Source organism: Microcaecilia unicolor, chromosome 1, assembly GCF_901765095.1.
Source record: "Microcaecilia unicolor chromosome 1, aMicUni1.1, whole genome shotgun sequence".
Classification (NCBI taxonomy): Eukaryota; Metazoa; Chordata; class Amphibia; order Gymnophiona; family Siphonopidae; genus Microcaecilia; species Microcaecilia unicolor.
In genome coordinates this window covers 92,110,367-92,135,847 of record NC_044031.1, presented here as the reverse complement: position 1 = coordinate 92,135,847, position 25,481 = coordinate 92,110,367, and the positions used below count along the sequence as shown (strand labels likewise).

The 25,481-nt window shown below is 45.3% G+C and overlaps 1 protein-coding gene across 10 annotated transcripts in view; it reads left to right on the top strand.

The window, feature by feature from the left end:
- The window catches only part of CREM (cAMP responsive element modulator), a 443,843-nt gene that overhangs the window by 263,734 nt on the left and 154,628 nt on the right, over window positions 1-25,481 (top strand). The window contains exon 1 of one of the 10 annotated variants that reach the window (XM_030199015.1): window positions 2,241-2,317. The exons of 8 other annotated variants lie outside the window; for them this stretch is intronic. In XM_030199015.1, the coding sequence (XP_030054875.1) occupies window positions 2,278-2,317 (40 nt within the window). In that variant the 5' untranslated portion in view covers window positions 2,241-2,277. Of the gene's footprint in view, window positions 1-2,240; window positions 2,377-25,481 lie in introns of those variants that run through there. One more of the 10 variants, XM_030199024.1, reaches the window with a different exon arrangement.

Genomic DNA, 25,481 nt, shown 5'->3' with positions numbered 1-25,481 from the left:
TAATTCCAGACTCCGTTCCTTTTATCTCGCTGCACCTCACGCCTGGAATAGACTTCCCGAGCCTGTACGTCTAGCCCCGTCTTTGGCCGTTTTCAAATCCAGGCTAAAAGCCCACCTCTTTAACACTGCTTTTGACTCCTAACCACTACTCACTTGCCCTGTACCCTTTTATCCCCACCTCTTTAATTCCCTTACCTCTTAGTTGTTCTGTCTGTTTGCCTGTCTTATTTAGATTGTGAGCTCTTTGAGCAGGGACTGTCTTTTCATGTATGGTGTACAGCGCTGCATATGCCTTGTAGCGCTATAGAAATGATTAGTAGTAGTAGTAGCAATGTGAAGGCTTTTGTAACAGGCCTAGCATAGGAAGAAATATGCAATAGGTACTGGGTTTCTCTTGATGTATCACAGAATCTAGTTTAACCAAAAGCTAGTTTAACCAAATATTTACAGATCAGGTTTTTTTAGCAGTTCAGCAGAAAATTCAATACCCAAATCGCTAGACCAATCCGCCGCCGTCTTCTGAAAATTCAAAGTGGTAGGTCCGCCTTGAGGACCTTATAGTAAAAAGGTACCCTTGGTGTCGTAGCTCCCCCCCCCCCCCCCCCCCCCCCAATCAGAAGGTTCCCTCAACCATCTCGGTCATACTTTCTTCTGGGATGAAATGAATAGGGATGAGATGTAATATACTTGCAGATAGAAGAAACAGTCCTTTTGTAGAAGAGAATATAAATTCTTTATGTGATCAAAAGAAAGAGCTTTACCCTCCTCATTAACATAATGCTTTAACAGTGAAATACCCCTCTCAGCCCAGTTCACAAAGAACTTGCGGGTCAAGCCTGCTGGAAAATCAAGATTGCCCTGCAGCGATAACCAAGCAGTAGCTCTCATGTTCAATTTCTTAAGCTTGCAGAGCTAGGGTTACCATATTTTGTCATCTGAAAAAGAGGACACATGTCACGCCCCCCTGCCCCGCCCACACCAAGCCCCTTTCATATCCTCGTCCCGCCATTTCTCGCTCTCACCCCGCCCCTTGTCACATATATTCCCCTCCCCTGGGTCACATATTCCCCTCCCCTGCCCCCCCCCCCCCCCCCCCCCGTCACCTCCCCTCCTTGTCACATATTCCCCTCCCCTTACTTACTTACTATCTACTGCCCTGGTGGTCTAGTGACCTCTTCGGGGCAGGAAAGAGCCCTCTTTTTCGTGCCCGGACTGCTGCCTTGCCCTGCATCCTTCTCGGTCTCGGCTTGGGATTCAAAATGGCCGCAGAGAGTTGAAGTCTCGTAAGGCCGCTTCAACTCTCGGCGGCCATTTTGAATCCCGAGCCGAGACTGAGAAGGATGCAGAGCAAGGCAGCGCTCCGGGCAGGAAAGAGGGGGCTCTTTCCTGCCCCGAAGAGGTCACTAGACCACCAGGGCAGATAGTAAGGGGAGGGGAGACCCACGGTGCTGCCCGTCCGCCTGTTTGTTCAGAAATCCGGACAAACAGGCGGGCGGGCAAAACCCGCCGGATACTCCGAACATGTCCTCAAAAAGAGGATATGTCCTGGGGAATCCGGACATATGGTATCCCTATGCAGAGCCATACCCAAACTCTGTGCAAGGGGGCTATTAAACAGCTATCTTTAATTCCAGACCACACATGATTAACTGCAGAACATCAGATCTCCAGAAACTACATGGGCCAAGAGCTCTAGTCCAAGGGTTTCTTTTCTGTACTGTAATTCTCCTTCACCTTTTATAGTTTGATCAAGCTAACAAGATAGGCTGTGGCTTGTTAAAGAGCCTAGCTAATCCCCTTATTAATACAGCCCTTACTTGGGGGACTGTGAGCAGGTTTGCTTAACCCTGAGTGGCCCTTTGGCCTTTGAGTCCAGGTTAAGGTTCAAACCAAAGTCACTTGGCAGTGCACAGTATTATCAAGTATTCCCCACCAGATTGCAATGTTAAAAGTTTTATCTGTTCTAAATAGGAGCTATTCTTGTTGCTGGGCATTTGAAGGATATATATTGTTTTAATATTGGATATATTATTTGACTTTTTATTACTGTTGAAAATAAAGCACAGCTAGAGTACTTGTAACAAAAGTAGTCTGTGATGAGTAACAGCAATCTTTATTGGGCTGAAGCCTCAGTGAGGCATTTCAATGACAGCACATTAATGACTCTGGAAAGGCAGTGAAGTCATTGTGATGTCAATGCTTCTAACTATAATCCTCTAAATGCTGGCTGGCTTGCAGCATTTCATGTGAGCCTGCTGCTGAAGAGTAGTACTCTGTATGTATAAGGCAACCATGGCTGTAACAGGAGATGAAACTGGTAGGAATTTATCTTAAGGTTTTCAGAAGCTTTACAGAATCTGCATATTGGAAACAGAAGTAAGATTTGAATGACTTGGTTACCTTTTTTTTTTTTTTTTACGGAAGTACTGCATTTGTCTGTCTCAGTCAAATATGGTCTATTTCTTTTCTTCTTTTTTTCTCTAAATTACCTAAAAGTATTTTTAGTGCACTGCAAGCTGCTTGTACTTTTACTTGCTGGGTTTGTATATATATATCCTGTGATAAGGGGTTTTAGTAACCTTTATATTATTTAACTGGTGAAATTTGCACTACTTGAAAATATACTTGCACTGTAGTTTATCTGAACCTGTTGCAACTCAAGTGCAAATAAAAATGTTGCACCATTAGGAATATGTATTAGGAAATAGTGAAGATAGTTTAAATAGCTAGAAATAATAGCACTGCAGATTCTGGTGTTTTTTTATCATCCGAATTGTCAAATGCCTGCTTGTTTCTTTTCTTCTTTGCGTTTAAAGTGGCTTAGTCCTCTGCAGCTTAAGTTCAAAAAGCTTACGTCATTTGATTTCCTGGAATCCTGTTAGAGCAGGGAAATGGAAATGTTAAAGTTCCAAACAAGATACACATTGACGTCAGTCCTGAGTCATGCTGTTCCTGAGTCAGTTCCTTTCTTATTCATCAGATATGGAGTGTTAAATGGAGCATATTTATACATACAGAAAAAGCTGTATTATATTTGTTATCTTCATTAAAATAAGGTGGACACGGTTTAGAGCAACTGAATGGCACTTACATTTTTTTCCTGCTGGGAAAGTATACAGTGTAGAATGAAGATCTGAAACATTTCCAGTTATGGAAATATATATGGTGTGAATTAACAGTGAAAAATCACAGTATGTTGAGAGAAGTTGATTTTTGAATGTAATGTGTAGGCAGATTTGCATTTAGATAGGTCGCATACTACATGTATGAGATCTTTCATACATTTACTTTTAGCTGGTATTTTTTCTTAAGGGGGAGCCTAGATTTAGGATCTAGGACATGCCTATCTGAAGCCTATTGTATTTAAAAACAATTTTTAAAAAGTAGGTGCCTACTTTTTTTGATAGTGTACCAGCCTAAGGGCCCTGTTTAGTAAGCCGCATTATAGGCGCATTAACATTTTTAATGTGCATTAACCATGTACATGCATTAACAGTGTATGCACCAACAATATCCCTATAGGCACCTACACAGCATGCGTGTTAATTATAGGCGCGTTAAAAAACATTAACGCGCCTTAGTAAATAGGGCCCTAAGTGGTCAAAAGTGCATGTATATTTGGGTGCAACCACTTTAACCCTATAGATGGTATAAAGTGCCCATGCCTAAGTGTATGCAAGAATGCACTTATATTATTGTAGTCTATCATTTTTCCATGTACTTTTGTGCTCTACCCATGCGTTTGCTCACTGGCAAAGTACACACTATCAAGACTGGCGCATATTTGTGTGCTAATCAGTATTCTGTAAAGGATCATTTGTGCAGCTCCTTATAGAATTACGCCCATCTTTCATTCTATAACATGCTGCCTAAATTTAAGTTCCATTTGCTTGCTTAAATTTATAAAATATGGTCATCCATGCAGGTAAGTGTGAACTTAGCTTGTAAATGGCCGTAGGGTAGTGTACATAAGTGGAATTCTATATATGCTAAAATGACTTACTCCAAAATTCTATAAATGACGCTTAAAACTGTGTGTGAAAATTTGGGTGTGTTCCCAATTTGCACATGGAAATTAATTGAATAATGAGCAAATTAGCTCCAATAATTGGGTGCTAATAATAGCATTAATTCAATTATTTGAAATTTACGTGCGCATTTTTAGTTGCAGGGATCTGTGTGTAAATTTTACGCTCAGCTCCAAAAAGGGGGCATGGCCATGGGAGGGTCATGAGTGGATCAGGGGCATTCCTACAATTATTCGAGCTGTTATAGAATAAGGGTAATCTGTGCCTAATTTAGATGCGAGGATTTGCACCAGGGTTTACTTGGTGTAAATTGTCATATCCAAAGTTAGGGGCCGATCCCAGCGCTAAGCGTATTTTCCATAGAGTCCCACAGATCAATCCAGAGACTTGGGGGTTGTGTCCCTCAGGTGGAGATAGAGAACTGCAGAGGTTTGCTATATGTAGTCATGTGCAGCCATCTCAACCTCAGTATTCTCTGCATCTAGCAGGTGGAGGGTCATAACTGTGCAGCTCTGGATTGATCCGGCTCCTGGAGTTCCTTTCGGGCCCAGTTGAGCCTGGATTGGGGTCGAGGTCACTGTGTGGGAATCTTTGGTGCAAATCTGGTGGTGCCAGGTCCCTCCCATCCTCACCCATCACCCCTCCATAGCCTCTGGGCTATGTGCCCTGTGCAGTTGAGCCGGCCAGCAGCTTCTCTCCTGCCTCTTTAAACAAAAAAAAACACTGGCTGCCTGAGGTAAGATTTTTTTTCTTTGGATAAATCAACTGGAGGATTCTTGGGCGGGGGGGTGGGGGGTGTACCCTTTGTTATTGGCCTCCTCTGTCAGGATGTCCGCCCCCTCAGGGTCAATTCTGGAAGTCTTTTGAGCGTCGCTGGGCGCCATTTTTTTCTTCCCCCAAGCTTGAGCCCGCACGTTGCACTGGGTCAGCCTCTCGCAGTCCTCCCTGCAGAGGGGACACTTTTCTCCGGGGATTTGGATGATGCTAGTGCCTCGGGATTGGCAAATGACCCTTTTTCTCCAGAATTTGTGCTTTTACAGGCAAATGATCAAAAGCCCCGCGCTGTTCCAAACAGTGCTCTAAAATAGCGCTGGAACAGCACGGGGTGCTATTAGACCTATGATCAGAGATAATGCATGCAAATTTAAGCAGCACAATTATCTCTGATTGTGAGGTAGAAGTGCAGGAGAATTGTGCCTGAGCATACGGTGAGCAGAATCCTCCCACACTTGTTTGACAGGTCTGGTCTGGAGACCAATGAAAAGAGGACGACGCCCATCTTTAAATCGGAAGATGGACGTCCTCAACTGTCCTGTTGCAGGGACTTCCAAATTTCAAGGGGGTGTCGGAGGTATAGCGACGGGGCAGTTGAGGACGTCCAAAATTTGGACGTTTCTGCAATGGGCAGTTAAGGACGTCCAAAATTGGATGTTTCTATGAGAAAGACATCTTTCTCATAGAAACATCCAATTTTGGATGTCCTTAACTGCCCATTGCAGAAACGTCCAAAATTTGTACGTCCTCAACTGCCCCGTCACAAAAACGTCCAAATTTTGGACGTCCTCAACTGCCCTCACTGGCAGGTTTGCTGTAGGCGGGGAATGGGGGCCTACCAGCATGCAAATGCATGCTGGACAGGGCTCACCATTCCTCTCCAATGATCTGCAAACCCTAATGCCAGCGTAGGGTTTGTGGTGGCCAGCGACCCAGTCTTTGGCACGCTGGACGCTGATCATTGGGGATGAATGTGTTAAGCGCTGATTAGCATGCATTTGCATGCTACTTGCGCTAAGAGCCCTCGAGCACGTTGTTTCATGCGCTTGAGGGCTCTGATCATGGGGCAGTAGCAAACGCCGGCGCTAGTATGGCGCTAACAGCCTCTAGCACCGGCGTTTGCTTTTGATCATCTGCCTATTAATGCACAAAGCTTTCATCTTGAAGCGGTCTGGGGGGGGTCTCTAGCTTCCACATCTTCCCAGCCCGGGCCTGGTATTTCTCCCTTGCAGTCTTTCATGTCTAAACACCCCAGGGTAGAATTCCTGGAGCTGGAGGACGCTTCGGATGGCGAGGACGCTTTTCTTCCTGAGGGGTCTCCCTCAGAGTCCATGGATTTTCTGGAGGAGACTGATCTTCTGCCTGAGAAAGGGGATGACCCTGCTTCGGTGCAGCTGTTTTGTAGGGAGGAGCTTCCCAGTCTAATTGTTCGAGCACTGGAGATTTTGGACATTTCTCTGCCGGAAACGTTGGCTACCCCTACTCCTTCAATCATGTCGGGTACCAAGTGCCTGGCCATGTTCTTTCATATCCATGAGGCTATGAAAATCCTTATTACGGCTCAATGGGACAAACAGTGGTCTCAAGATGGCCCGTGCCACGGGTCGCCTTTATGCGCTTTTGGTGACGGATTTGGAGGCCCTCAAGCAACCCACAGTCGATTTCTTAATCACTGCGGTCAACACAAAGACCACTTTGCCAGTGGAGGGAGGTAACAGCGCTTAAGGACCCTCAGGACCGTAAGCTGCAGTCCTCCCTTAAGCTATCCTTTGAGGTGGTGACGCTTAGTCTTCAGGCTTTGGTGTACGGTTCTTCTGCGGCTCGGGCATGCCTGTCATGGGTACAGAAAGCCTCCTCTACAGAGAAACTGGTTAGTTTTTTGCCAGCCTTGGAGTCCAGTCTCGCATATTTGGTGGATCTTCTTTATGACCTTCTGCGGGTCTCTGCCAAAGGGGTGTCCCTCGCGGTCACGGCACGCCGGTGGATATGGCTTCGTCATTGGACGGTGGATGTGGCTTCCAAATCTCGCTTCACGAGACTGCCTTTCTGAGGGATACTTCTCTTCGGTGAGGATCTGGAAGAGATTGTGAAAGCACAGGGGGACTCCAAAGGACAGCGTCTCCTTGAGGATAAGCCTAAGTCTTCAAGGGCTGGATTGCCCTGTGCTCGCTTCTGAGAGTCTCGGCGTTACCAGCCTGGCCGTTTGGGTGCTTTCCAGAAGCCTCATTTTGCACAGAAACCTCAGCTTTTTCGAGGGGATTGCCGTTCCATAACCTCAGGCCCTAGAGCACAGCCAGCGGCCTGAGCTTCCCAATGATAGGGCCCTAGTTCATCCCCTTCTGGTCATTGGGGGACATCTGTCTCTGTTCCTAGGGGAATGGACCAAGGTAACTTCCGACGAATGGGTCTTGGAAGTCATCTGGTACAGGTACAAGGTAGAGTTCGCTCACCCTTTGGCAGATTTCTTTCTCGAATCTCCTTGCAAGTGCCCAGCCAAAGTAAGGGCAGTACGTCAGATCTTGGAAAGTTTGCTGCAGCTTGGAGCGGTCCGTCTGGTACCGCTCGCCGAGGCAGTTCATGGTCGTTACTCCATTTACTTTGTGGTTCCCAAAAAGGGAGGCTAGTTTTGGCCAGTCCTGGACCTCAAGGGCATAAACAGGGCATTAAGAATTCATCATTTTCACATAGTAACATAGTAACATAGTAGATGACGGCAGAAAAAGACCTGCACGGTCCATCCAGTCTGCCCAACTCATATTTGCTGCTTTTTGTGTATACCCTACTTTGATTTGTACCTGTGCTCTTCAGGGCACAGACCGTATAAGTCTGCCCAGCACTATCCCTGCCTCCCAACCACCAGCCCCACCTCCTGATCCTGACTAAGCTCCTGGAAACTTTGTGTTCCGTGATGGCAGCGGTTAAACTAGGGGAGTTTTTGACTGCTCTCGATCTCAAAAAAGCATACCGTCACATTCCTATTTGGCCTCCTCATCAATGCTTTCTCTGTTTTGCGGTGCTCGGGCGTCATTTTCAGTTTCAAGCCATGCCCTTCAGGCTTGCTACTGCACCTCAGACCTTTTCCAAGGTCTTAGTGGTAGTAGCGGCCTTCCTTCAGAAGGAAGGGATTCAGGTGCACCCCTACTTAGACGATTGGCTCATTCGAGCTTTGTCTTACGAGGAGAGCTTACAAGCAACGGATCGAGTTGTCAACCTTCTGCATCTCTGGGCTGGGTCATCAATTTTCCCAAATGTCATCTGCAGCCTTCACAGTCCCTGGAGTATCTGGACATATTGTTCGACACCCGGGCAGGGTTGGAGTTCCTCCCACTTGCCCGCTGTCTTTGGCTGCAGAACCAGTTAAGCAAGTTGCAGCAGCCCTTGGCACCAAGGGCTTGGGGTTAGCTTTTGACCAAATAACGTGTTGAGGGTGGCCGGTGATGGATCCGATGGCAACTCGAAACAATGCCAAAGTTTCCAGCTTTTTCAGCAGGGGCAGGGAGTTCAGGTCGGATGGGATAGATGCCCTTCTCCAACCTTGACTCCTCTATGTCTTCCCCCCATGGCCCATGGTGGGGAGAGTGATAGGGTGCATAGCCAGCCATCCAGGCCAGGTGATTCTGGTTGCCTGAGATTGGCCCCGATGTCCTTGGTATGTGGATCTAGTCTAGTTGCTGTTCGATCGTCCCCTCAGGCTGTCCGCATCGGACGGCCTTCTATTTCAGGGGCCAGTCATTATAGAGGATCCCTCCCCCGTTGGTCTTATGGCCTGGCCCTTGAAAGGAAGCGGCTGAAGAGGAAAGGATATCCAGATCCTGTCATCACCATCATGCTTCAGGTGCAGAAACGTTCCACGTCGGTGACTTACACCAGGGTGTGGCGCACTTTTGAGACTTGGTGCTTGGGGTCTGGGCTTTTGGCGGTGTCTGCTTCGGTCTTGGTGATCCTGGCCTTTCTCCAGGTGGGGCTAGAGAAGTCTTTCTCGCTGAGCTCTTCTTCCACTGCTTTGTTATCATTCATAGTAAGGTTGAGATGGCTGCACATGACCACATATAGTAAACCTCTGAAGTTCTCTCTATCTGCACCTCCTGGTAGAGGGACATAACCCACAAGTCTCTGGATTGATCTGTTGGGACTAATGGAAAGAAAATTATCAGGTGAGAACTAAATTTTCCTTATAAATGGCACCTAACTTTCAGCGTTGTTTATAGACTAGCGCTTAGCACTTTTTTTCGGTGCTATTTATAGAATTTGGTCCTTAGTGTATAATAGTTAGAAGGGAGTTCACAGGTGAGGGGCATAGGCATGGCTGACGCTTATGCATGCAGTTTATAGAGAATACTATGAGTTACATGTATAACAGTTGCATTTTAAGTCCACCCATTCATGCCATCCATAGCATACTGACACAGGTTTATGTGAGAATCTTATAAGGACGCTTAGAGGCGGATTCAAGAAGAGGTACAAAAAAACTGAGTGCTATGCAAGTATTTTATAACGGCAAAATTGGGCGTTGAAGTCATTATACTATACCAGTATAGGTTGGGTTTTGAGCGCTTAACTTTAGGTGTGAGCATTTATGCCATGTCAAAAGCTAGTGTACATGCTTACACCTAAATACTGTCAATTTGATGCGTAACTGTTAGTATTCTATATACTTTGTGCGTGACACAGCCATGCCTCTCCCCTTTGCAGTTATGCACTGTAGAAGTTAGACACTAAGTATTTGATATTCAAAATGATTTAGCCGGACACTGACCGGTTGAATCGCTTGGTCGGAGCTAGTGGCACTTCGGCTAAGTGCCACTGAATATCACAGTTAGGACTCAACACAAAGCTGACTATCTTGAGGGGGTTTTAGGGGTGGAATCAGCAATTGGCTTAGATCACCAGAGAGTTTCAAGGTAGGCCCGGGGAGTTGGGGGGGGGGGGGGGACAACTTGGCCTAGCATTTGCTTCAATATTAATTAAGGTGTGGGGAAGTAGAATAGTTGCATAGGTTGCTGAGTCAGCTTCAAAGAGCCTGTTTAAAAGAAGCCCCTTAGATTCAAAACTATATAAAGAGGAAAAGGTCCCACTGAACTTTCATTCTGAGAAGTTCCGAGAGAAGAGGACATTTCTCTGGTAAGTGAACGCTATTTTGCTTTGTGCTTTGGGAACTTAAAAATTGGGGTTTAAAGGGGGAATTGTAGGTTAGTGTTAGGCAAAATAAAAATATAAAAAGCAAATTTTATCAACTAATCTCCATAGACTTTTCCACATAGTTTTAAAAACTTTTTACCACAGCATTAATAGATAGAATCAAGCAGGCACCACCCACCATCCCCAACACCCGCCCACCCCTAGGACAATTCTTCATTTATAGTCAGTTATTGTAATTAGGGTAGCAAGCAAGGAGTGCTCTTACAGAGTTTTAAATACATTTCATTACCATCTAAGAAGGAAACACTAAACAAATCATACAATATACTATATAAACTAAAAGACACTTTTATATTAGGCTAATATCCTTAATACTATAGCAAGTTTTAAATTATTGAAAAACTCAAAAACAGTAAGATGGAGTCAGCAGTCCAGCAGCGAGAGGGGTGCTATCCAGTCTTTTGCACTGAGTGTGACATGTATGATTATCTCCCAGTTGGTGAGATGTCATATGTGTGTGCCCGATGCAAAGAGCTCCTAGCTCTCAGAGAACGTGTCCGCTTCCTTGAGACTAGAGTAGCAGACTTGGTGGAGCTGAGGGAGACAGAGAGGTACATAGAGGAGACCTACAGGGATGTTGTATGATCTGGTGCGAGAGGTAATGCTGCTAGGGCCGCTTGATAACAGTGATCATAATATGATCAGATTTGATATTACCTTTGAAATAAGTATACGTTGTAAATCAAATACATTAGCGTTTAAGTTTAAAAAAGGAGACTATGATAAAATGAGAAGAACGGTGATAAGAAAACTTAGAGGAGCGACTGCGAGGTTCAAAAATTTACATCAGGCGTGGATGCACACCATCCTGGAAACCCAGGCCAAATATATTCCGCATATTAAAAAAGGAGGATGGAAGACCAAACGACAGCCAGCGTGGTTAATAAGTGAGGTGAAGGAAGCTATTAGAGCTAAAAGAAAATCCTTCAGAAAATGGAAGAAGGAACCGACTGAAAATAATTTATTTGTTGCATTTGTATCCCACATTTTCCCACCTATTTGCAGGCTCAGTGTGGCTTACAGTGTTCCGTTATGGCATTCGCCATTCCAGAGTAAAAGATATGGTTAGTGTTACATAAAGAATAGTATGACATAGTAGAAATTTAGCAGACAGGCAAATAAAGCGCTAGTCAGAGTGTAAGGTATCGTGGTGATGTGTTACATTTGTACTTGTTAATCGTTGTGGTATGCCTTGTTGAAGAGATAGGTCTTCAGAGATTTACGAAAGTTGATTAGGTCAAAAATTGTTTTTAAGTTACGTAGTAATGCATTCCACAACTGCGTGCCCACGTAGGAGAAGCTGAATGCATTTGTTAGTCTGTATTTTAGTCCTTTGCAGTTGGGGAAGTGTAGATTAAGGAATGTGCGGGCTGATCTTTTAGCATTCCTGGGTGGCAAGTCAACAAGGTCTAACATGTAGGCCGGGGCATCTCCGTGAATTGTTTTATGAACTAGAGTGCAGATCTTGAATGCGATACGTTCTTTAAGTGGGAACCAGTGTAGTTTTTCTCTTAGGGGTTTAGCACTTTCGTATTTTGTTTTTTCAAATATAAGTCTGGCTGCAGTGTTCTGGCCTGTTTGAAGTTTCTTGATGATTTGTTCTTTGCAGCCGGCATAGAGTGCATTGCAGTAGTCTAGGTGACTCAGCACCATTGACTGTACCAGGTTGCGAAAAATGGCCCTTGGGAAGAAAGGTTTTACTCTTTTAAGTTTCCACATTGAATGGAACATCTTCTTAGTTGTATTCTTCACATGACTTTCAAGTGCAAGATTTCGATCAATGGTAACTCCGAGAAACGGCATAAAGAATGTCAAATCAAATGCAAAGCGCTGATAAGGAAAGCTAAGAGGGACTTCGAAAAAAAGATTGTGTTGGACGCAAAAACACATAGTAAATTTTTTATAGGTATATTAAAAGCAGGAAGCCAGCAAAAGAATCGGTTGGACCGCTAGATGACCGAGGAGTAAAAGGGGTGATCAGGGAAGACAAAGCCGTAGCGGAGAGATTAAATGAATTCTTTGCTTCGGTCTTCACCGAGGAAGATTTGGGTGGGATACTGGTGCCGGAAATGGTATTCGAAGCTGACGAGTCGGAGAAACTTAATGAATTCTCTGTAAACCTGGAAGATGTAATGCGGCAGTTCTACAAACGGAAGAGTAGCAAATCTCCTGGACCGGATGGTATTTATCCCAGAGTACTGCTAGAACTGAAAAATGAGCTTGCGGCTATTGTTAGAAATATGTGATTTAGGGGGTCACGTGATGCAAGAGACCTGAGCGGACGCCTGGTAGCTCGGCTCCCCGCTCCTCACCTAATTTTTCCCCCATAGAGCAAGAGTTGGACGACTAATCACTTCTAAAACAGACCAGCGCGAACACTGAATCAGCTGAGGCGCGGGAGGTGAGGTTAGAAGAGAGCTAGAGCGAAGCGGCATGCCAGTAAAGACGCTGCGATCGGGGAAGGAGAAGAGCAGCGTGGCGAAAAACAAAATGGCGACGCAATCCCCGTTTGCCTCATCGATATCGCCGGGACGTGGTCAGAGCCTCACTCCGCAGCACGAGGACATAGTCCAAATGTCCCTGAAAAATATGTCTCAGCTGCTGGATGACAAACTAGCCAAACTGCATACCGGCATGGACGAAACTAAGGAGTGCCTAGCAGGACACGCAGCCAGGCTACAGCAAGCAGAGGAGCGCATCTCTGCACAAGAAGACCAAGCAATGGCGGCAGAGGGGCGCCTCGGCACCCTGGAATCCCAGATGCGCACGCTGCTCGACCGTGTGGAAGACCAAGAGAATAGGGGAAGACGCAATAATGTCAGATTTGTTGGTATCCCCGAATCAGCTCTGGACTCGGATCTAAAGGAACTGGCAGAAAAATGGCTGCCCCAACAGATGGGCCTTGCACTGGAATCCGGTAAGGTGGAGAGGATCCATCGCATAGGAACGTGGAGAGAGGGAACAGATCGCCCGAGGGTTGTCATTGCCAGATATTTAAATTATGCAGATAAAGCTAAAATTCTGGAACAATATAAGAGACAACGCAATCTGGAGTACAAAGGGAAAAAGATCTTATTATTCCAAGATTTTTCATTCCGGGTCATGGAGCAGAGGAAGCTGATGGCGCCATATTGTACGAAACTATTTGAACATGGCATCAAGTTCGCATTCCAATACCCGGCCAAAGTGCGAGTTACTCACGACAACCGCACCGTCACCTACACAAAGGTAGAGGAAATCCAAGCGTTTCTGGAGAGAGTGGTGAAAGCGCCGCGGCAAGACATGGAGGCGATCGCAGAGGGAGAGCAGTGAGTCAGGAACTGTCTCGAACAGGTACCTCACTGGAGGAGTAACAGAGCAGACAATGGACTTGGAAAGCCTTGAATTGAGCAGCGGCCTAAGTGCGGTCGATTTGATGTGGAGGCATGTGTGCAAGGAAGATTCAGCAGATGACTGGATCACTGCTTTAGCGGAACGGTGAACACTGAGAGGACTGACTGGCCTGAGACGCCTTGCGAATAAACTTTGCGCACGTGGAGCGGAGCTTCAGCGGCCTAGGAGCCAGGGATCACCGACACTGCTAGTCATTCGGCCAACGATAGAGTCCTGAAGGGGACCGTAAGTTTAGCCTAACCGCCAGGAGCTAATAGCACTGTGGCCTTAGAGCGGCTAGGCGAAATATATGAACGATATAAAGTTCATCCGATACAGACAGTAAGCTTAAAATGAGGCTTAAATTGCTGCAATGCTACAACTGTACTAGGTACCGTATTATTTACTGTTATGTTTTTGGGTTTCGTTTGCAGCTCAGTTAAGTTGGGAATGGGCTATGGTCTCAAAGTTGGAGTGTTGATATGTTGGAATGCAAATTACTTTTCCGAATCAACAATGTAGATATGGGGGGAGCAGGTGGGGGCGGGGAGTTGATGCATATTTCAGTTGGGGATGGTTGAGGGGGTTCAAATCTCAATCACAGGATACAAAAGGAAGGTGAGTGAGGATGTGAGGAGGTGGATGAATGATGGATGGGAGCAGGATGAGATGTCACGAAGAGCGGATGCATTTGTGAGTCTGGGAATGAGAAGAGAGGCTGATTGGGATCACAGGAAAGGGGGGGAGAGGAGAGGGGATGGGGGGGCGAGGGGACGGGGAGAGGGGAATTAGGCATATAGGACCGAGACCTGGGAGAAAGGGCAGGGAAATGCGGCAGTGGAATCAGAGCTCTCACTTTGGTGTTCAGAGGTCAAGGGAGGCACAAGATATACACCGGGGACTGACTTTGCGGGGTGGCATAGCTGGGATGCCACTCCGGAAGGGTATCAAAGGTAGAACACACTGTATTAAAAAAAACACTAGTGTGGGGAAATGGGTAGCATTCGTATAGCTTCTCTAAATGCAGATGGAATACACTCACCCATTAAACGCAAAAAGATCTTGCAATATAGCAAACAACTAAAAGTGGGGGTTCTCTTGGTACAGGAAACTCACTTGTCAGCCACAGAGCATCTGAAATTGAAACAAGGCTGGGTGGGTGAACTGGCTTACTCGTCCTTTAACAATCGGCAGAGGGGAGTGGCCATTCTCTTAAGTAAAAGCTTAGATTATACGTGCCACAAGACGGTCCAAGATTCTGAGGGCCGCTTTGTGATATGGATGGGTATACTGAGTGGGTCAAAGGTGGCTTTATGTTCGGTGTATGCCCCTAACGTCTACTCCCAAAAATTCTTTCTCAAACTTATAGCAGCCCTGGTTCCACTACAAGAATATAAACTGATCGTGGGAGGGGATTTTAACATAACAGCAGATCCTCTAGTTGACTGTAATCCACCAAAGATGAGACCTAAGGATGCAGAAGACAGAGGCGTAGGGTTGCTACAGAGGGACCTGGGACTTGTGGATGTGTGGAGGGTGTTGCACCCGGACGAGAGAGACTATACTTTCCTTTCCACTGTTCACGGGTGTCAGGCAAGGCTGGATTGTATCCTATTAACACAGGGCCTTTTTTCTGTGAGCAAGGCGGCGGGGATTGAAATAGCCGTGGTATCGGACCACAGTCTGGTATGGGTGGATGTGGCCTTGGGTGGGGCTAGGAGCAAAGCGGGATGGCGAATGAACCCCACACTGTACCAGGAGCAAGAATTTAGAGACTATCTGCAACAGGAATGGCAGTTTTTTCTAGAGGATAACAAAAACTCTGTAAATGATCCGGTCGCACTATGGGAGGCAGGGAAGGCTGTATTGAGGGGCAAAATCATTGAATATACCGCTAGGACTAGGAAGATAAGAGAGGGGGTGCTCCTTGACCAGCTCACAACACTGCAGAACACTAGGGCAGCGATGATGAGAGGAGATGAGAGGGCAAAGGACACTTTTAAGGAAACAAAAGACCTGATCAACGAGACGTTGAACAAAAGGGCAGTGCGGGATATCCAACTATACAAATATAAATTACATAGGTGAGGGAATAAAATGGGGAGCTTATTAGCATCCATGGTACGCAGTAGATCTGCAAAGAATTTGATCACTAATATTAAAAATAGAGGGGGACAAAAACTAGAAAGGGAGGAAGAAATACAGGCAGCGTTTGTGGATTTTTATAAATCATTGTACGATAAGGGGACTTGTGATGAGAGTAAAAGGGAGGCCTTTTTCCAGAATCTTCAGCTCCCGACACTTTCTCAAGACCAAAGAGGCGCGCTGAATGAGAGAGTCTCGGGTGAGGAAATTCAAGCAGCCATCAAAAAGCTAAAACTAGCCAAAGCGCCGGGACCTGACGGGATAGGGCCAGAATTTTACAAGATTTTAGGAGGAAAGATAGCAGGGCCGTTTAGTGATCTATGTGAGGCACTGTGCACAGAAGGGCAATCCACGGGGACTTTGACACATGCCACCATCATAGTGCTGCCGAAGCCGGGGCGCGATAAAGAGGTGCTGGGATCTTATCGTCCTATATCTTTACTAAACCAAGATATTAAGCTGTTTGCCAGCATCATGGCCGCTCGGCTGGGGAAGGTGCTTCCCCATTTGGTGCATGGAGACCAAACGGGATTCGTGCCGGGGAGATATGCGTCCACAAACATCCTCAGAGCGCTTAGTGCCTTGCAGGCTAAGGGAGGCAAGTCGGGAGATAATATTATTGTCAGCCTAGACGCAGAAAAAGCTTTTGATAAGATACTGTGGGACTATCTTTTCTGGGTGCTTCCCCAATTCGGCATCTACGGGGAATTTCTGCGGGGGATGAGAGCGCTATACAGGAATCCGACGGCACAGATCTTGATAAACAACGCCTTGTCGCAGTCGTTCCCACTGCTCCGGGGCACGCGCCAGGGATGCCCTTTATCTCCGATGTTATTTGTACTGGCCTTGGAACCCCTAGCGAGTAAAATTCGGCAGTCCCAAGAACTAACAGGAATTCGGATAGGGAAGGATGAATACAAAATAAATCTTTTTGCGGATGATATGTTAATTTTTTTAGGGGAGGCAACCAGTGGTATCCCCACCCTCATAGACATGATCCAACGGTTTGGCTCTTTCTCCGGTCTCAGGATCAATTTTGACAAATCAGAGGCTATGGCGCTATCCAAAAATTGTAAGTGCCAATGCTGTCCAGACTTTCCGTTAACTTGGGCAAAGGGGCCGATGAAGTACTTGGGAGTCTATCTACACACAGATCTCAAGGTCATGTATAAAAAGAATGTAGCTGAGAAGGTGGACGGGATAAGAAAATTGTGCCATCAATGGAAAGACCTACCAGTATCATTCTTGGGACGAGTGGCACTTGTCAAAATGGTACTTATCCCTAAGATACTGTACTGCTTACAGATGCTGCCAATATGGGTTCACAGCAAAGATGAGAGGGTATACCGGGGAGCTATAACCTCATTCATTTGGGGGGGGGCGGAGGGCTAGGATAGGTTATGGCAAGCTGGTCCGGGGTCGAAATGAAGGGGGAGTCAACTTACCGGATCTCCGTCTTTACAATGTTGCAGCGCTCCTTAGATGGATTCACGAAATACACACGGGTTGCTTCAAATATGCACCGCCACGGGTGTGGAAATTCGCAGCCCACCCTTGGTCGGTATTCAACACCTTACACGGCAGGAGATCACAGATTCAGATCTCTCCTCTTTTATTGCCATTACGCATGGCGTGGGATTGGTGGCGACAGAGGGTGGGGGATGCAGCAGGTCCCTCTCCATTCATAGAACTTCTAGATAATCCCGACTTTCCCGCAGGGAGGGGATCCCGATATTTTAAGGAATGGGATCAGAAAGGTTGTAGATATGTAGGGCAGGTGCTAGTAGAAGGGGGAACCCACATTCTATCATTCGCAGAGTGTCAGGCCAAATGGAATATCCCACGACATTTATTTTTTTCTTATTTACAAATCAGGCATTATGTGTTATCCTTGAAAAAGAAGAGTAATAAACTCCCATCCTTTACCGCACTAGATGTAGTGTTCAAGCAACTGCCCACGGAACGCAATAAGCTCTCAGTCTGGTACCAAGTGGGTAAAACATGGAGGCCAACCAATTATGTGGACACGTTGGCCGCCAGGTGGAGCTCAGGGGTGGGCAGTGCGATGTCAGAAAGGGAGATTAAGAGATGCTTTGAATTGGCCTACAAAGTAACCCCTAATGTGAGTTGTCACGAAACTCAATTGAAGATCCTGCACCGGGTGTATCTTACTAGGAGTAGGGGTAAGGCCATGGGACTATGGGCATCAGACGACTGTAATAGATGTGTAAACCACAAAGGTACCCTGACGCACCAATTTCTAGAGTGTTCAGCACTGCGGACGTTCTGGAACGGTGTGTTGAGGCATCTGGACGATGTGCTAGAACAACCTATAGAATGGAATTATAGAGTCCTATTACTGGGCTTGGATTCAGACTTGGTTGCACAGGGACTGAACCTGTATCAGTGCCGTTTTGTTTTACTGGCGCTGATCCTAGCGAAAAAAGTCATCCTACAACATTGGGTGAATGAAATCCCTCCTCCTCTTACTCAGTGGCACAGTAGCATGAAGCAAATGGCAGGTTGGGAAGGGGGAGGTCAGTTTGAATTCCCATGGGATAGGCCTCCACCGGGCCGCTCTCTTTGGAGAAACAGCTTTGCGAAACTGACACAGCTGCCCCCTGGGAAAGCCTCCAGTGTTTAATGTTCAAAGGTATAAAGGTTCAAGGGAACCACTGTATAACAGTATAACTCAATCGGTATAACCAATCATGGAGACAGGAACGATCTGTACCTTAGGCACTCAGGTCTTGGTTCTGTAGGGGAGGGAGGGGGGCATGGATGGGAGGGGGGGGGGAGAAAAGATGATAATAGAGAGGAATGTGCACACAACGGTGAGATAGAACATGTCATCTGTTTGTTTGTGCCACTACTGGTTTGCGATGTATTATATTACTATTATTTTTAAATGTAAATCACTTGAGTGATATTTTGTGTCATTGCTATATGGAGAACTTTCGGATGTTTGTACGTTTCTCTTGCTAATAAAAATATTTCAAAAAAAAAAAAAAAAAGAAATATTTGATTTATCCTTAAAATCGAGTGTGGTACTGGAAGATTGGAGGGTGGCCAATGCAACGCCGATTTTTAAAAAAGGTTCCAGAGGAGATCTGGGAAATTATAGACCGGTGAGTCTGACGTAGGTGCCAGGCAAAATGGTATTAAATGGACTGGGGAAAATCCACTATTTCTGGGTTAAGCAGTATAAAATGTTTTGTATATTTTTGGGATCTTGCCAGATATTTGTGACCTGGATTGGCCACTGTTGGAAACAGGATGCTGGGCTCGATGGACCTTTGGTCTTTCCCAGTATGGCAATACTTATGTACTTTTGAATAAGAACGTAAGTGTTGCCATACTGGGACAGACCAAAGGTCCATCAAGCCCAGCATCCTATTTCCAACAGTGGCCAATCCAGGTCACAAGTACTTCGCAAGGTCCCAAAACAGTAAAACAAATTTTATGCTGCTTATCCTAGAAATAAGTAGTGGACCTCCCCAAGTCCATCTTAATAATGGCTTACGGACTTTTTTTTTTTTTTTAGGAAATTATCCAAACCTTTTTTAAACCCTGCTAAACTAACTGCTTTTGCCACATTTTCTGGCAGTGAATTCCAGAGTTCAATTACACAGTCAGTGAAGAAATATTTTTTCCGGTTGTTTGAAATTTACTACTTAGTAGTTTCATTTCATGCTCATTAGTCCTAGTATTTTTGGAAAGAGTAAACAAGCGATTCATGTCTACCTGTTCCACTCCACTCAGTATTTTATAGACCTCCATCATATGTCCACTCAGCCGTCTCTACAGCGGCTAGGTTGCTACGGGCTGTGGCTTGGAGGAAGTCCTTCTTATATAAGAACATAAGAGTAGCGATACTGGGTCAGACCAATGGTCCATCTAGCCCAGTATTCTGTTTTCTAAACAGTGGCCAAGCCAGGTCAGAAGTACCTGGTGGAAACCCAGATTGTGGCAACACTCCATACTACAAATCCTAGGGCAGTGGCTTCCCATGTCTTGTCTCAATAGCAGACTATGGACTTTTCCTCCACGAATTTGTCCAAACCTTTTTTTTTTTAACCCAGATATGGTAACCGCTGTTACCACCTCCTCTGGTAAAAAGTTCCAGAGCTTAACTATTAGTTGAGTGAAAAAATATTTCCTCCTATTTGTTTTAAAAGTATTTCCATGTAGCTTCCTTGAGTGTCCCCTACTCTTTGTATGTTTGGAACAAGTAAAAAATCGATTTACTTCTTCCCGTTCTACACCAGTCAGGATTTTGTAGACCTCAATCATATCTCCTTTCAGCCGTCTCTTTTCCAAGCTATAGAGCCCTAACCTCTTTAGCCTTTCCTCATACAAAAGGAGTTCCATCTCCTTTATCATTTTAGTTGCTCTTCTTTGAACTTTTTCTAATTCTGCTATATCTTTTTTGAGATACAGTGACCTGAACTGAATGCAATACTCATGGTGCAGACACACCATGGAGTGATACAAAGGCATTATAGTGTTTTCAGTCTTATTACATAAGTACGTATTGCCATACTGAGAAACACCAAAGGTCCATCAAGCCCGGCTTCCTGCTTCCAACAGTGACCAAACCAAGTCACAAATACCTGGCAAGATCCCAAAAAAGTACAAAACATTTTATACTGCTTATCCCAGAAATAGTGGATTTTCCCCAAGTCCATTTAATAATGGTCTATGGAATTTTCCTTTAGGAAGCCGTCCAAAATGTTTTAAAACTCCGCTAAGCTAACCGCCTTTACCACATACTCTGGCAACGAATTCCAGAGTTTATTTACATGTTGAGTGAAGAAACTTTTTCCCCGATTCGTTTTAAATTTACTACATTGTAGCTTCATCACATGCCCCCTAGTCCTAGTATTTTTGGAAAGCGTAAACAGACGCTTCACATCTACCCGTTCAACTCCACTCATTATTTTATAGACCTCTATAATATCTCCCCTCAGCCACCTTTTCTCCAGCTTGGAAAGCCATTGCCGCTTTAGCCTTTCCTCATAGGGAAGTCATCCAAACTCCTTTATCATTTTCGTCGCCCTTCTCTGCACGTTTCTGCACGTTTTCTAATTCTACTATATCTTTTTTGAGATGCGGCCACTAGAATTGAACACAGTATTCGAGGTGCGATCGCACCATGGAGCGATACAAAAGCATTATAACATCCTCATTTTTGTTTTCCATTCCTTTCCTAATAATAACTAACATTCTATTTGCTTTCTTAGCCACAGCAGCACACTGAGCTATAGGTGTCAACGTATCATCAACGACGACACCTAGATCCCTTTCTTGGCCCGTGACTCCTAACGTGGAACCTTGCATGATGTAGCTATAATTCAGGTTCCTCTTTCCCACATGCATCACTTTGCACTTGCTCACATTAAACGTCATCTGCCACGCCCAGTCTCCCAGTCTCGTAAGGTCCGCTTGTAATTTTTCACAATCCTCCCGTGATTTAACAACTTTGAATAACTTTGTGTCATCAGCAAATTTAATTACCTCACTAGTTACTCCCATCTCTAGGTCATTTATAAATATGTTAAAAAGCAGCAGTCCCAGCACAGAGCCCTGGGGAACCCCACTAACTACCCTTCTCCATTGAGAATACTGACCATTTAACCCTACTCTCTGTTTTCTATTTATGTTGATGGCTCTCTCATTCTCCCTGTCTCCTCAACTCGAAACCTTGGGGTCATCTTTGACTCTTCTCTCTCCTTCTCTGCTCATATCCAGCAGATCGCCAAGGTCTGTCGTTTCTTTTCTTTACAACATCCGTAAAATCCGCCCCTTTCTTTCCGAGCACTCTACCAAAACCCTCATCCACACCCTTGTCACCTCTCGTTTAGACTACTGCAATCTGCTTCTTGCTGTCCTCCCACTTAGTCACCTCTCCCCTCTCCAATCGGTTCAAATCTCTGCTGCCCGTCTCGTCTTCCGCCAGGGTCGTTTTACTCATACCCCTCTCCTCAAGTCGCTTCACTGGCTCCCTATCTGTTTTCGCATCCTGTTCAAACTTCTTCTACTAACCTATAAATATACTCACTCTGCTGCTCCCCAGTATCTCTCCACACTCGTCCTTCCCTACACCCCTTCCCGTGCACTCCACTCCATGGATAAATCCTTCTTATCTGTTCCCTTCTCCACTACTGCCAACTCCAGACTTCGTGCCTTCTGTCTCGCTGCACCCTATGCCTGGAATAAACTTCCTGAGCCCCTACGTCTTGCCCCATCCTTGGCCACCTTTAAAACTAGACTGAAAGCCCACCTCTTTAACACAGCTTTTGACTCGTAACCACTTGCCTCCACCTACCCTCCTCTCCTCCTACATTAATTGATTTGATTACTTTATTTTTTGTCTATTAGATTGTAAGCTCTTTGAGCAGGGACTGTCTTTCTTCTATGTTTGTGCAGCGCTGCGTACGCCTTGTAGCGCTATAGAAATGCTAAATAGTAGTAATAGTAGTAATGTTTGTTGTTCCTATTTACATCATCATGCTCAGTACTTGACAGTATTAATTTGCAATCTTTTATCTGATTTTTATTTTTATTTAAGGGCACTATGGTCTCTTTTGCAACCTATCAGGATACCTTATCTTCCCTGTTTTGATGATATCTTTGAAAGAAACCTTATTCCGAACTATGCGCCTTTGAGCAACTGTCGGTCTTCCCCCTGTTTCTAGTTTAAAAGCTGCTCTATCTCCTTTTTAAATGCCAGCAGCCTGGTCCCACCCTGGTTAAGGTGAAGCCTATCCTTTCAGAATAGGCTCCCCCTTCCCCAGAATGTTGCCCAGTTCCTAACAAATCTAAAACCCTCCTCCACCATCGTCTCATCCACACATTGAGACTCCGGAAGTCTGCCTGTCTCTCGGGCCCTGCGCATGGAACAGGTAGCACTTCAGAAAATGCTACCCTAGAGGTTCTAGATTTTAGGTTTCTACCTAAGAGCCTAAATTTGACTTCCAGAACCTCTCCCACATTTTCCTATGTCATTGGTACCTACATGTACCAAGACAGCTGGGTCCTCCCTAGCACTATCTAAAAACTTATCTAGGATATGCGTGAGGTCCACCACCTTCGCACCAGGCAGGCAAGTCACCAGGCGATCCTCATGTCCACCAGCCACCCAGCTATCTATATGCTTATTGATCAAATCACCAACTACAACAACTGTTCTAACCCTTCCCTTCTGGGCAGAACTTGGAGACGTATCCTCGGTGTGATAGGATAGTACATCATCTGGTGGGCAGGTCCTGGCTACAGGAGTACTTCCTATGTCACTACTATGATGCTGTCCTTCTAGGAGACCTTCCTCCTCCAAGGAGCTTAGGCAAGATTGGGTGGCAGAGCCAGTGGCGGGAGGCGGGGCTGGTGGTTGGGAGGCAGGGATAGTGCTGGGCAGACTTATACGGTTTGTGCCAGAGCCGGTGGTGGGAGGTGGGGATAGTGCTGGGCAGACTTATACGGTCTGTGCCAGAGCCGGTGGTGGGAGGCGGGGATAGTGCTGGGCAGACTTATATGGTCTGTGCCCTGAAGAGGACAGGTACAAATCAAGGTAGGGTATACACAAAAAGTAGCACATATGAGTTGATCTTGTTGGGCAGACTAGATGGACCGTGCAGGTCTTTTTCTGCCATCATCTACTATGTTACTATGTTTTCTATCTTTTAACCAGTTTTTAATCCACAATAGAGCACTACCTCCTGTCCCATTACTCTCCAATTTCCTCTGAGTCTTTCATGAGGTACTTTGTCAAAAGTCTTCTGAAAATCCAGATACACAATATCAACTGACTCACTTTTATCCACATGCTTGTTCACCCCTTCAAAGAAATGTAGTAGATTGGTGAGGCAAGATTTCCCTTCACTAAATCCATGTTGACTTTGTCTCATTAATCCATGCTTTTGAATATGCTCTGTAATTTTGTTCTTAATAATAGTCTCTACCATTTTGCCCAGCACCAACGTCAGGCTCACCGGTCTATAATTTCCCGGATGTCCTCTGGAACCTTTTTTAAAAATCGGCGTTACATTGGCCACCCTCCAATCTTCCAGTACCACACTCAATTTTAAGGATAAATTACATATTACTAACAATAGCTCCGCAAGCTCATTTTTCAGTTCTATCAGTACTCTGGGATAAATGCCATCCGGTCCAGGAGATTTGCTACTCTTCAGTACAGTATGTAGAACTGCCTCATTACATCCTGCAGGTTTACAGAAAATTCATTAAGTTTCTCTGACTCATCAGCTTTGAATACCATTTCCGGCACCGGTATCCCACCCAAATCTTCCTCGGTGAAGACAGAAGCAAAGAATTCATTTAATCTCTCCGCTACGACTTTGTCTTCCCTGATCGCCCCTTTTACTCCTCGGTCATCTAGCGGTCCAACCGATTCTTTTGCCGACTTCCTGCTTTTAATATACCTTTAAAAAATTTACTATGTGTTTTTGCCTCCAACACAATCTTTTTTTCGAAGTCCCTCTTAGCTTTCCTTATCAGTGCTTTACATTTGACTTGACATTCCTTTTGCTGTTTCTTATTATTTTCACCATACCTTTCCTAATAATTCCTAGCATTCTATTTGCTTTTTTGGCCGCCGCCACCACACACTTCGCAGAAGATTTCAGCGTATTATCTACAACGACACACAGATCTTTTTCTTGAGCACTAACCCCCAAGGTGGACCCTAGCATCAGGTAACTGTGATTCGGATTATTTTTTCCAATGTGTGCATCACCTTGCATTTGTCCATATTAAAATTCATCCGCCATTTGGACACCCAGTCTTCCAATTTTTTAAGGTCTTCCTGCAATATTTCACAGCTTGCACGTGTTTTAACAACCTTGAATATTTTTGTATCATCTGTAAAATTTGATCACCTCACTTGCCGTTCTGATTTCCATATCATTTATAAACTAGTAAAAAAGGCCCGTTTCTGTTTTAAAGGAAACGGGCGCTAGCAAGGTTTTCCTCGGAGTGTGTATGTTTGAGAGAGTGTGAATGTGCGAGTGTGTGTGTGTGTGTGACAGAGAGAAAGTGAGACTGGGTGCCAGTATGTGTGTGAGAATGAGAGTATGTGCCAGGGTCCCCCCTCTCTCCCAGTTCCAGGGTCATCGTCCCCCTGGTATGTCTCCCATTTGCAGGGGTGTCCCCCCTTCCCTCCCTTTCTTCCTTCCTCCCAGTTGCAGGGTCCCCCCTCCCAGTTGCAGGGTCTGTGTGTCTCCCCCCTCCTTTTGTCCAGCGGAAACAGCTGTAAAAACGGCAATGAGAAGCAGCTCCTAGTTTTCCTTTTTTTTTTTTTTTTTTGAATGTGTAGGAATAACGGCTGCTTTGGGGAGCGGAATCAGAGATTAACCAATGGGCTTCCTTGCTTACCATAGACTTGCTTTGTTCACTTCCACTCCTGTCTATTGAACGTCCTGCAGCATGTCATAGCAGCCAATCAGTGGCACTTCAGGAATGACATCACTTTTATCTACTCACTTTCCTTTTCCACGGTTCCAGGCAGCCTCAGAACGTTGGAGGTGAGAATTATTATATAGGATATGTTAAATAGTACCGGTCCCAGTACAGATCCCTGTGGCAGTCTACTGTCCACTCCGCTCCATTGAGAGAAATGACCATTTAACTCTACCCTCTGTTTTTTATCCAATTACCAATTCTTAACCCACACTAGAACCTTGCCTCCTATCCCACGACTCTTTAATTTTCTCAGAAGTCTCTCATGAGGAACTTTTATCAAAAGGTATCTGAAAATCTAGATACACTACATCAACCGGCTCACCTTTATCCACATATTTATTCACGCCTTCAAAGAAATGAAGCAAATTGGTGGGGCAAAACTTCCCTTCGCTGAACCCATGCTGGCTCTGTCCCATTAAACCATGTTTGTCTACATGTTCTATAATTTTATTCTTTATAATGGTTTCCACTATTTTGTATGGC